Source organism: Caloenas nicobarica, chromosome 11, assembly GCF_036013445.1.
Source record: "Caloenas nicobarica isolate bCalNic1 chromosome 11, bCalNic1.hap1, whole genome shotgun sequence".
Classification (NCBI taxonomy): domain Eukaryota; kingdom Metazoa; phylum Chordata; class Aves; order Columbiformes; family Columbidae; genus Caloenas; species Caloenas nicobarica.
In genome coordinates this window covers 1,142,068-1,154,683 of record NC_088255.1, presented here as the reverse complement: position 1 = coordinate 1,154,683, position 12,616 = coordinate 1,142,068, and the positions used below count along the sequence as shown (strand labels likewise).

General features: G+C 40.0%; 1 protein-coding gene across 2 annotated transcripts in view; it reads left to right on the top strand.

Annotated features, from left to right (window-relative positions):
* Positions 1 to 12,616, top strand: part of EFCC1 (EF-hand and coiled-coil domain containing 1) — a 51,986-nt gene that overhangs the window by 25,266 nt on the left and 14,104 nt on the right. For both annotated transcript variants that reach the window (XM_065642686.1, XM_065642685.1), the window contains exon 3: positions 11,394 to 11,503. In XM_065642686.1, coding sequence (XP_065498758.1) covers positions 11,394 to 11,503 — 110 coding nt within the window. The remainder of the gene's footprint in view (positions 1 to 11,393; positions 11,504 to 12,616) is intronic.

The following is a 12,616-nucleotide window of genomic DNA, read 5'->3' as shown; positions in this document are numbered from 1 at the left end:
TTAAAGTTTAAACTTAGATAAGGTTTAAGTAAATTTGGTGATAAATACAATGCAAACCTGCTTGGACTGAGGTTCATCAGATAAAGAAATTGGAGAAACTGCTGAGACAAGCAGAGGTCCCTGCATGGAGAAAGCGGCTGAGGCAGAGTGCTAAACAGACAATACCAGCTCCTACACGCAGGGAGCAGCTACATATGATTATGTTACATTTCTGTCATTGGCTCTTCAATCTCCAAATAATTACTCTTATTCAACCATATAGCCAATAAAAGACAAAAAAAGCTGCTCTATTTGCTGTCAAAATATACCTAGGAGCCTCATAAATACAGGAATACTAGGCAATCTTTTCTGATCTCTATGAACTGGCAAATAACTTATGAACATTTGGGAAGGAAAGTAATTAATTTGAGATTACTGGAAAGGCAGTGCTGTTTTTTGCAAGTCACCTACCAGAACAATAAAGGCTTCAAGAAAGCAAAGGACAGGCTGCTTTCAGGAAATTTAAAACTATTGCAAAATGTATCAGAATAGCGGGCACAAGCTTAGCTCTGAAGGAGTGTGCAGAATTATACAGTGTCTAGCAGAGAAACAGCACTCTCTGAAGATCTAAGGATGTTTTTTTACAAACATCAGTGAAACAGAAAACACAACCGTATGAGGTCATTGTTATCGTTGTTTCCTGATACAGGATCTGGGGAGCACGGAGGTTGCAGTTTCCCCACGTTCGCAGCGGAGAGCTGCTGGCACTGACGCCCAGGTGTCTGCATGGAGCTCTGTGCACAGGGCGCTCGGGGGCTTGCAGGGACCAAACCACCAGACAGGTATTAATGCAATGGCATCATCAAAAGATTAAGCAATACCTGACCTAGATGCAAAAAACCAATGGTTGCAGTCCCTTTTGTCAACATACATGAATGTCATATTTTGCCAAATGCCTAGCAAGAGCCGGTCAGAAATAACCCGTAGGCAGCTTAAGGCACAATGTTGCTGTGAAGTGAGACTCTTCCTTTTCTGGCAGTCCAAATCCACCAGGCTCTAAATCTATGAAGTTCTGAAATAAGCCCTGAAGGAATTTACATGCCAGTAAACAGGTACTTTTGGCATTTATAACACATCCAGTGATATCTGCGGTTTTGCATACACCAGAGAACTGACAATGTTTTGTGAGACATTTCAAGCTCTGAGAGTTGAATTCAGTAGGATCTCCACCCTGCTGATAAGTCCAGCCTGACTCTGCCTAGGAGAACACTTTATCTGGGAGACAGTAAAAGGATCACTGGACATTTGATCTTTACCAACATACACTCCAGCACGCAGGAGTTAGAAGGATTCCCTGGGATTAAAGAGCACACATCTACGTGAAGGAATACGTGAGGGCTTTGTCTGTTACACAAGCAATGGCAGAAGGGAATTATCTCCAGGACCACAGCTCTGCTGTTCTTCATCTGGCGTATATGCCTTATATCAAGTATTTTGGTTATAGCTATCAGTGTTTTAGAATGTCATGGTATTTAGTTTGTTACTAGTTTTTGGTTGCAGGCTTTGAAGCATCTTTCTGTATGATACGAGTCACCATACCAGGAGAGAGAAAATTCCAAAAGTAAAAGTTTGGAGATCAGGATGAATAAATAGACTTAGGAGAATATACACCCACAACTCACACACAGGGAGTTATGGGGGATGTTTGCTTTCACATGCGGGTGTTGCTGTTCCTTATGGGCTGGGCTAAAAGGAGATGTCAAAAAACATCTAGAGAGAGGTTTTGCCAATGGGACTGTCTGCCTGCCTAGAGCAGAGAGGGTGGAAATAAACCCACAAATGCTCTGGGTTCAGTCTTGTGGGCTTTTGGAATAATCCTGGCACTACCAGTTCAACACAAACTTCAGTTATACTAAATTAAAATAGTTGTTCCAATATGGAAGGAAAGGAAACTCAAGAGCAGAGCTGTGTAACAGATAAGAAGGAGGAGTAATGAATCTCTAGTTTCCATTTCCACAACTGGGAGGAAAGTTGAATGCGGGTTTTTAACTCAAGAAATCCTGCGCAAGCTTTAGCAGATAGGTTTGGTACTAATAGGTCACTCAAGAACAAGGGATACTTAAACTTTTCTAACTTCATTTAGGTCCGCATCATATGCACCCAAACTCCAGGCTTCCAGTGCAAATATCTGAATTTTCAGCTAGCAGGGTGTGGCAATGGAGTTCTTTAATCCAGGGGAACAACATCTGGAAATCATTTCCTTTATTTTGTCACAAAAGAAGTCATTAAGGGGCAGGAATATCTGAATGACATAATTCCAAAGTGATGTATGTTTCTCCTGGATAGTGCAGTGACTATTAACCATAAAATACCCCATACAAAGCAAAAAGCAGCCCAGTTCATCAAGGACGTACTCAAGAACTACTGCCATGCGATATAACCCTTTGCTAGGTACAGGATTTTTAAAAGCACGATAATTACCTCATCTTCTTAGCCCAATTGTCAAATGTTCTCTTCTGTGGAGCAGCCCAAATGACTGGTACTTCGTTAATAACAGTAAACTAAAGTTTCGAGGCCAAAAAAGGTGAAGGAAAGCACCAGTGAGACTCAGATCTTGAGCTGCATTTCGGAGCAAAAGGAGCGTATTCCATAGGTCACAGAATGAAACCTGCCCATGCAGGTAATTCCGCTTCCTCAGTCATTTATTTGTAGTAAATTTATGTATGTGCAAGTGTGTGTCTTCATGCATAAGAGCACCTTTTTTGAACTTAGGTGGGTCTTGCTTAATGCACTGATTTATTTTAACTGTAAGTGTGACCCTAACAATTACATTGAAAATAAATTACTAGGTTTTCAGTATACTCTTCACCACAGTGTAATATACCAGACTAGAAAGATTACCATCAAAATTTTCTGCTAATTTTAGGTGCCCACTCTGACTTATCTGTGTGTTCACAGTACCAAGCGTTTCAGAGCAAACCACACAAATCATAACTTCACGATCCCATGCTTCAGTGGTAGTTCTCATACCCCACAGTCTCAAATTCCATGCCGGAAAAAAAATCAGGACCCAGTCATTGTTTGTACACATTATGTGTACATATAATACATGGTAATTATGTGTACGCTACCTCACTTTCTTACCACTTCACACAGCAGCTCCTGTCAGATTTTATGTTCTAGAAACTGCTGGTGTAACTGTGAGTCTTATACTGGAGGCTGTATTTTTGTAGTTCTTTTTGAGAAGTATTGGTGAAGAGTTTGCTTTATAAATACATGTACAAATTGTAATTATGTGCAGAAAGCCTAACTAAAGTAATTTGCCTGGGATTATGCAGGGTGTGTCTGGCAGAGAAAGTAGAATCTACCTCCTCAAAGGAGCATTTAGTTGCTTTAACAAGGACACTATCCGTTCCCTTCTTGGGTCTTGTCTGCCTTGCTACTTACAACTGGCAGCAGTTTCCTTCTCTCTCAAGTTGTCCTTCATCCACAGAAATCATTCACCCCCTGCCTCGAATGAGGCAAAGGTCACATAGGAAAAATAGACCGTGATTTTACAAATAATAACTACATTGTCATGCATGCGCTCTGGGGGTTAAGGTGACCTCCTGATACCTTGTAAGTTGAGAACCTTAAAAGCAAATACGCTTAAAACTCAAGAATTTGTATCAGGTAGCATCATCACGACATCTGTGTTTCCCACCACCAGGGTCAGATTCTCTACATTCCCTGCATAGATTTCTGCTCCGAGTTAACCGAGCCACTGACAGCGCAGTCAATTATCATCCTCCGCGTGGACCTGCAGCGGCGGAGGGAGGAGAAACTCATTTGTAGATGGTTTTCCCAAATTTTATCAGGAAGTGTGTTTGACACTTAAGCACATTTCTCTGCATATTTCATCATCTGGCACTTTACCCCAATCATAGAATATCACAAGTTGGAAGGGGCCCACAAGGATCACCAAGTCCAACTCTTGTCATTTGCAGATTAACATGCTTGATTGCTCAAACTAGGGATCACCATTCCCTCCAGCATGACCTGTAAGACTGTACTCAGCAACACTGACATCAAGCCTCCAGGTTCGAACTTGACTGAACTATAACAGCATTAACTGGAGCAAAACAAATGGTGACACTTTAAAAATGCGTCCTCCGCCCTTTTGTTTGTGTCTGCTTTTCCACTGTCACCTCTTCTTTCACTTTAACCTTCAGCCAAAAATAAGCTTGAGCAGTTTGAGCTCCCAAACCTCTGCACTACCAGGCACAACGTACAAAGCTTTATTTATTTCTGGTGCCTCTTCTCTAAAGTCTCTTGAACATACAGTCCTGAGAAAAGTGTCTTTCTGAAGGTGCAGGGTCTACATTCTTGTTCAACCTTATCCACTACCATTATAACAAGGTAGAAAACACACCAAACATGAGAAAACAGACGCAAAGTAAGCTGAGCTAACAAAGAGGGCACGTTGCATCCTGTCTCTTTTCTCCATGTTCAAGTCTGCTGTTGCAGTAATTCTCATTCTCACTTTAACCACTGTACCTGTTCAGGGTGTAATTCAATCACATTTCCATCAGCAGTAAAGCCCAGTGAAAGATCTCTCCACCTGCTCCCTCCTGTTGCATCCCCTGTAAGACGCAACTCTTAGGGCTATGCGCCGATCCAAATTTTAAACTTCTCTCCAAAAATAAGAGAGATATTTTAAAGACATCTAATTTCATAAATCCAGCTCAGAGCAGCACAAGCACTTGCACAACTTGGAGCACGCGGGATCAGGTGTAAGAAGATACAGAACAGGAGCAAGGCATTTTAAGGAGAGAGATGATCAGAAAGAGGGAGATTTTCTTTCAAATTTATTTGGGACTACTCCTTCAGGCCTAAAAAGCTCCTCTGGTCTTTCCTGTATGGACCAGAGCATGTTTAGTGCTTCAGAGCTTTTACAGTCCGTGCTCCAGACAAAGGAGATCCAAGGCCTTTCAGAAATGCATTTACTTCTGTTATCCTTGCTTACATGCAACCTAAAAGATCAGCCTAGGAAACATATGGATTGTGACAAATTTGACCCAAATGGCATGGGAAAGCAATATGCAATGAAAGATCTTAGCATCTAAATCTTTGAGCATCAAAAGTGTCAGGAACACAAATGTACCACCCAGCAAATACGTTTTTCTAACCTGATCTCAGATTCTAAGAAGTGTAGTAACAAGAAAGCGGCTCGCAAATGAACAATGAAGACCTGTACTAACAGTAGCTAATTGCTGAAAAGCCGTTTCCCTCAAACAGTCTGAGCTTACAGAAGTTGCTCATTGGAACGGCACATATGAACAAATAAGGGGCACGTTTCTATTCTGTAATTTCATTGTCTGCACAAAGGTTTGTGTTGTCTTAAAAATGCTTGAAATCATCATAGGATGAGTGCTGTGTGACAATACCAGTGCAAGATCTGACTGGTTACATATAATGTGCAGAAAGATGGAAAGATTCTGCAAAAAAACCATGCTGTCATCAGCAGGTTTTTTTTGTAGAGGATGGTGATTTTGGCAAGAAAATAAAAATAGTCAGCCAATAACAGAAAAACTCCCAGAACTGTAACCAGTATTATAGAGGCTCTTTAGCTACAAACATCGCCTTCTTTCAGTATAAATCCACGATATTTAGTCGTCTTTATTATAGCCACTAAAATCCATAATTGAAAAAAAATTATATTTAATACTTTACAGATCAAGCAATTTAAACCCTGAGATTAAGCAATTTAAAACCTGAATTGATCACAGAAAGTTCATTAATAGGATTTCTGCCCAAGATGGGTTCACAGCTTAGAGCACCAACCGAAGACAGGTATTTCCAGAAAACCTATGCAGACATTTAGCTCCAGTGTGAAAACATATTTGATCTGAATGTTAAATGAAAAGTCATAAATACATCAAAACCATGCACACCTTCTAAACTCTGTAATTCCCTGTAGGGGATAAGCCAAAACTGAAACCATTCTGAGCTCCCTGAATTCTGACACTTTGGGCAAAAGAGTATAAAAATTAAAATCACATCTCAGTTAAAAAACACAAGTCATACACTTTTAAAATAAAGGATAGCTTAGTTTGTAGAACTGTGCTTAGAGCAATGTACACATTCATGCAGCTGTTTGATCTGCTCCAAATACGTCTCCAAAAGAGACTGGCTAAAGGTCTATGAACATGAAGTTAAATAATTCCTCAGAGTTATTTCACGATTAATCAGGAATTAAAGATTTGTTTAGTGCCAGAAGCAGGTGGTTTTTGCCACAGTTAGAAGTTTCCATAACAATCCCAGGAAAGCCAATTAAAAGCCAATTAGTCATGGACATTACTTTAAGGTCCAGTACTTTGCAAACTCTCTCCTCTTCAGTTTTCCTGCTCTGGTGCTGCCCATTCTCCTCGGGACAAAGGCTCGGGGATGCCGTGGCCCCTCTGCCCGTCTCCATGGAAAAACGGCCACAAACGCTTCCCAGGCACCTTCTGCACCACTGTCCCTTCTGATCTCTGCCCTAAACAAACGTGCTGTTTATTCACTCCTCATTTATGAAGACGCATTCGATGCTGTGTGAATACTAATGAGAAAAGAATTAAACCCATGTTTAAGAATGAGTGAAGATTCCTCCTTTCAGCGTTTACCATGACAGCAAAAGCTGGTTGGCCTCTTTCCTTAGGCTCTTCTTTAAATCCTGAAACACCTGCCAACTGAAAATTAGAGTGCAGATTTGGCATTAAAGAAAATAAAAAGCTCACAGATAAAAAAATGACCTAGTGGTTAAATCACATGATGAGAAAATCAGGAGATCACAGGGTTTCCTTGTTCTCCTACCAAGAAGCGCCACCGTGACTGCATTCGCGCCTCTGTCGCTGCACTTGAGAACGATGACAAAACGACGTGTACTTCAACAACTACCTGAGGAGCATGAAGCAACCCTAAGAAATTAAATCTTCTGGTTGCATCTACTTTAAAGTCCAAATAACAGAAAATTCAGTCAGAAATTTGAAACACCCTCCAAAGTGAGTGTAGGACCCTTTATCGATAGCAAAATTAAAAGCAGGAAACGGCCCCTTTCTTCCAGTAGACGGCAAAGCTCCGCTGGTATCCATAATGCTGTCCTTCCACTTCTGTGCAATATTTCTGATTAGAACCTCCTTCAAAGCATTTCAAGCTTGGTTTCTAGCCAGAGTTTAAGGGAATGGGACATTCGGAATGGTACGTGAACAGTCTTAGCAGCCCCCTGCTCCCCTCCCCAATCTGCCTCCTGACCTTTGGCACCAAACTCAGCAGATTATTGCCTTAAACCGTTTATGGATGACATGAATTAAAGCCAGCTGTGTTTGTACATTTCTCCTCTGGAACCGTATTGCACAGGCTGTTCCCCTCTCCGTACCTGTGTCACTAGGCTGTCCTTGCCTGTCACCTTCCCTGGTCACTACAGCGGATATCCCATTGCACTGCACTCCTGGCAAGATGTACTAAAACAACTGATTTCCAGTTTTGTTATTGCCAATGGATCCTTGACATTATATATTAGCTAATCAAATACCTTTTTTTTTTTAACTTGTGCATCTACTCATGCTACTGCTTGTTTGGTTTTTTTTCATCATTTTTATCTGGCATAGATAAGCTCTGAAATCCCAGCTTGTCTGGCCACACGTTCCTTCACAAACATTTAAAATTCGCTCCATTCCTAAATGCCTTGAAATTATTTCCATGCACGGTTCTAGAAAACAAAGCTATATCTTAATCTGTGCTGCCTTTCTATTTAGGGTGCAAAGTGCACTAACTGTGCTATATTTCTTCTGTTGGAGAAACTAAGGCACAATGTGATTTGATGCAGCTGGTAGAGCCTGTGCCACAACCAAGACTGAACTTCTGGAGCACCTGGGTCTGCAAACCCTTGCTCAAAACTTACATTGCTTTCTGGTTTCCCAGATGAACATCTTCAGACGAGACAGACATGGCTGTCTTTAATAGATATATTGAGCAGAAAGACCTAATAAAGCATGCCATCTGTATGGCTCCCTGAATTTCTCAGCATTAAGAGAGAGCTGATGAAGTCCTCTCAAGAAAATTGCTGCAGAATAATCAGTTTATGCTTTGTATTTCATCCACTAATTATAAGTTTCTTTACAAGAACTAGAGAGAAGTGAAAGCTATTATGAAGGGAGTCTAAATCCTGAATTTTACAGGAAGGATTGGTTTTTTTCTTCAAACTTCTTAATGTTCCTTGGATTGCAAGTTAAATTGAAAATAGGCTGCCAGATGTATTATAAGAAGTTCATACCACCAGCAGATCTCTCGTTAAACATCACAGCATTTACTCACTTTTGCTAGAAAATATTTTCATGATACTTGAATATTCTCAATATTTTATGGATTCAAATCTTAACCAACTTTGAGACTACAATGAATATTCACTGAAATGTCAACATCTCTGTATTATGTGAACTGACTCTAGAAGTCTCTGAAATCCAAACAGATCTAAATTATATTGCAACAGTCTGCACAATACCAGCTACAGTCCTGAAGAGATTGTTAAGTATTCTTATTGAGGACCAGACCTCAAATATATTTGTCTTAAAATGAAGGAAATTAGCACATTTCAGAAAAACAAAATGTAACATTCTTGTGAGAGGAAGTACTACTATATTCCACAACAAATGTCCAGAACCCTGAAGCTCTGCGATGCTCCCAGGAGCCCCCATTTGGAATGCACATGTTTAATAGCACTTGCTATTTGTGCGCTACCACATCATTATTTTTTCCAGAATTAATGAAGCTAAATGACTGGCCAGGCTCCATTCTGGAGGCTGCTATTTCCCTTGGCTTTACAGGAAATCCAATTGTTGCTAAGCAAAACAATACCAGAAATTGTAAACAAAATCCATCATTAGTTTTTATGCACTTGAGGGGGTAAAAAGAATTGCTGGTTCCTAAGCACGGTTTACCTCAGCTTCTGTCCCCACAGATAATTGGAAATATTGACTTTTGTTGTTGTTGATGTTAAATTCACAGCCTTATTTACTTAGTATACTTTCCCAAGCAACAGGGGAACTACCATTGGTGTGGTTCTTCAGGAACCGACACAGCTGTGTTAGATTAAACAAAAGCTCTCTGCGATACTTCTCTAACTTGGCATCAGCATCTCTCTTACTACATCTAAATTCCTCTTTCTAGCAGCAGTTGAATTTACAGGCAGGAGTATTTAAGAGATTTATACAAAAAGATTGTGTTATACAACTGGTTTCAGTAGGACCAAGTGTTCCAGCTCTCACTTTTCCTGATAGATATTTAATGTGTTAAGTACAAGGAATATTCAAAATTCACCAGACCAAAACTCATCTTAGGAAGAATTTGAAGGGAACTTAATTTACTATAGAACTCCTGAATTCAGTTTGCTTTCTCTTGCATGTAGATTCTTTGCGAACTACGTGACAGCTCATACTGGGAAAAGTATAACCACATTATATACGGTCTAAATAGGAAAATATCCTAATGTAACTATTAAAAGCAAACTTTTCTAAATAGCAAAAAAAGGAAGCAATGGAAATTTATAATATTATATGACATAACATATGCAAGCTTATAATGGACCGCACTTGGTGTTCTTTTAGTTCCATACCTGAGAGGCAGCTTGGAGAACATCTGATGCAAACCTTACCTGTGTGGACTGATATGCCCAATTTCTATTTATCCAATATAACTATGAGTTTCTTGCTACATTATAAGACTTATTTCTTAAATTCTTCATAGCTCTCATTTCAGTAGCATTTTGTGGAATTAAGTTACATATTATGTATATTGTGTGGAAAAAAATACTGAATTTATTTTAGCAGTCTTGTTTATGTGTTGGTTTTCAATTTCATGGATGCTATTTAACAATTTGCATGTAAATAGGAGTGTCTGAACTGATTTTCTTTGTCAACTATATCGCATACTTCCAGTGTATCTCCTCTAAAACAGCAATGCCATCTTTCAGTACACCCCTCTGAAACCGCAGGAGGCCAAAGCGAACAAAACCAAATGCATTACAACAAAAAGAGTAGTAGCTCCAATGGACTCATCATGACTGTCATTTCCCATTCCATTCCCATTCTTCCCAAAATGTAATATTATTAGATTACTAGAAAATAAATATATGTTATTAGATTTGTTAGATTTTGGTTTATATACAAGAAGTTTTCATTTTGCTACAAAGAATGACGTGTACTATCTTAAATGCCTGGGTCTTTTCCTGATGGGGTTAGAATGTTTTCAACTCAATGACATGTAAATATATTCCGCATTTTTCCTCTGACAGGTGCTACCCTGAATTTTCTTGAAGGTACTCCCTCAAAGCTGTCACTTAACCAACTATAAGCTCCTCAGTCTGCGCAATCATTGTCCTTCATTGAATTAAATCACTTTTTTCAAAACATATTCACTTTGGCAAGTGTAAGGACATTGAGTTACAGTATTTGATCTGTATTCCATCCCTTGGAAGCTTCATCTGCTAAAACACATGGATGTAATATCCTCTGTGTTCCACTCAGAAAAATACACAATTTCAAATGAGATTGTCAGCAATTCAGAAGCCCATTGCCGAGACGCTTCTTACCCACAACTCACCGGTGTTCAGCTGCACCACTCTGTTTGTGTATCGTTCTTTCTGACTTTTCGGTGTGACGCTGCTTTATTTCCAGTGCTCGGCAGACTTAGATCAAACTGCCTGACATTTCTGAGTCCGAGCACCAGTCTGAGTGACCACATGCTCGACTTTCCACCCAGCAATGGTTATAGGGTGCCCGTGGTAAAAAGGAAGCATGTGCTGCCCTGTCACTGTCAGTGGAGAAGAGAGAGTTTATGGTCAGAGCAGACTGATTCCACATGCAGTTTCTAGATGTCTTTGACCTGATCTAAAAGCTATAAGCAGCATTTAGTTCTTATTACCTAAAAAACAGCTGACATCCACCTTCCTTTGATTCTTGGTGAAGCAACTAAATGCAGCCCTAGGGGGTTCAATTTTACAGGCACTGAAAGTAGAAACAGAACCCCAGGCCGGTTGGGTTGAAGGGACCTCTGTAGATCCCCCAGCCCAGCGCTGCTCACGCAGGGTCACCAGAGCAGATCACACAGGTCGGTCCAGGCGGGTTTGAATGTCTCAGAGAAGGAGACTCCACACCCGCTCTGGGCAGCCTGGTCCAGGCTCTGGCACCTCCCAGCAAAGAAGTTTCTCCTCATGTTCAGATGGACCCTCCTGTGTTTCGGTCTGTGCCCGTTGCCCCCCACCCTATCATTTGGCACCTCTTCTTCTATAGCAAGTCCGAACAACTTCATTCAAAGTCGTCCACGTGCTACACTGTGCACGTTCACCTTGGCTTTCCAAATTTCCTACAAGTCCCCTTTCCTTTGCCCTTCTTTTCCAGGTCAGAAGCGGCGCAGGAGGGAGCAGCCTCGCCAGACGCAGGACACGGCCCGGCCACGGTGCAGCCACACCGACGCTCTCCCACCGGCGGAGCCGGCATTGCCGAGAACGGTATCGAACCCTGTACCCAACTAATTTATTTCCTCACCTATTTGCAAGATCCTCAGGAGAAAAACTAATATCAATATTAAACCACCAAAGCCACAAACAAATCCTAATGAATCTTGAAACCTTAGGCGTAATTAAAAAACAATATCCCGCCTTTCTGCTCCCCACTCCCCACATGTGTCACATAGTTACGATTTAAAACTGACTTTAAAAAGACAGAAATTGGGGGTGTCATTTAGCTGCTGCAGTGATGAAACACATTTCTGATAGCCATCCTGGAAGGCAAACTTTTTTTCTCCTCTCTCTGTAGTGTTTTACATGCCAAATAATAGGAAATGCAAAGTTTGGTACATTTGACTTACCTTCAATGATTTTTTTTTTTTGGACACATCTAGATCAAAGAAGACAAAAGGTATTTACCTGACATTAACTGTAATTAACAAGGCATCTTTACTGCAGACAGAAAATTAGATTTTTAGGTATGTATTGAATGGAGCTGGCAAGCAGCTGCTCAGGAATGTGAAAAACAATGATATGTAAATACAATTAACATTGTAACATGTCCCTCATGTGGTTACACTTCTGAAACAAACTTTATTTTACAAATATTTTTATCAAATGGGACACTTTGCCAGCTCAAAACCACTTTCCATGTCTAACCTGAACCACCCATATTTCAAGTGCAATCAGCTTTTTGGCAAAGGTTTTTCAAACAAAGAAGTTGTGGGTTTGTTTCTTTAAAAAGGTGAAAAACATTTCCACCAATAAAAAGGATTATTTAGGCAGAAAATAAAAATAACTCAGTTGAACAAATAGCAAATTGTGTGAACATCCGGGATAAACCTAGATATACTAGATAAGTATAGAAACAGATTTATGGATAATTTTTTTAGATATAACTTAATAAATGTAATTTCTTAGATCAGAAGAACACTCACATCAAAGGAATTAGGCAAGGTATTCTACATTATCTAGGCTGCAAATACCTAAATATCACAATAATAGAGTGTTCTATGATTCTACTGGCAGATTTCTTTTTTTAATATTAGCTTAGCAGAAGAATTTTAATAAAATATTTGCTTTATGTTGAGAGATACATAAGAAGCTCTGCTTTTC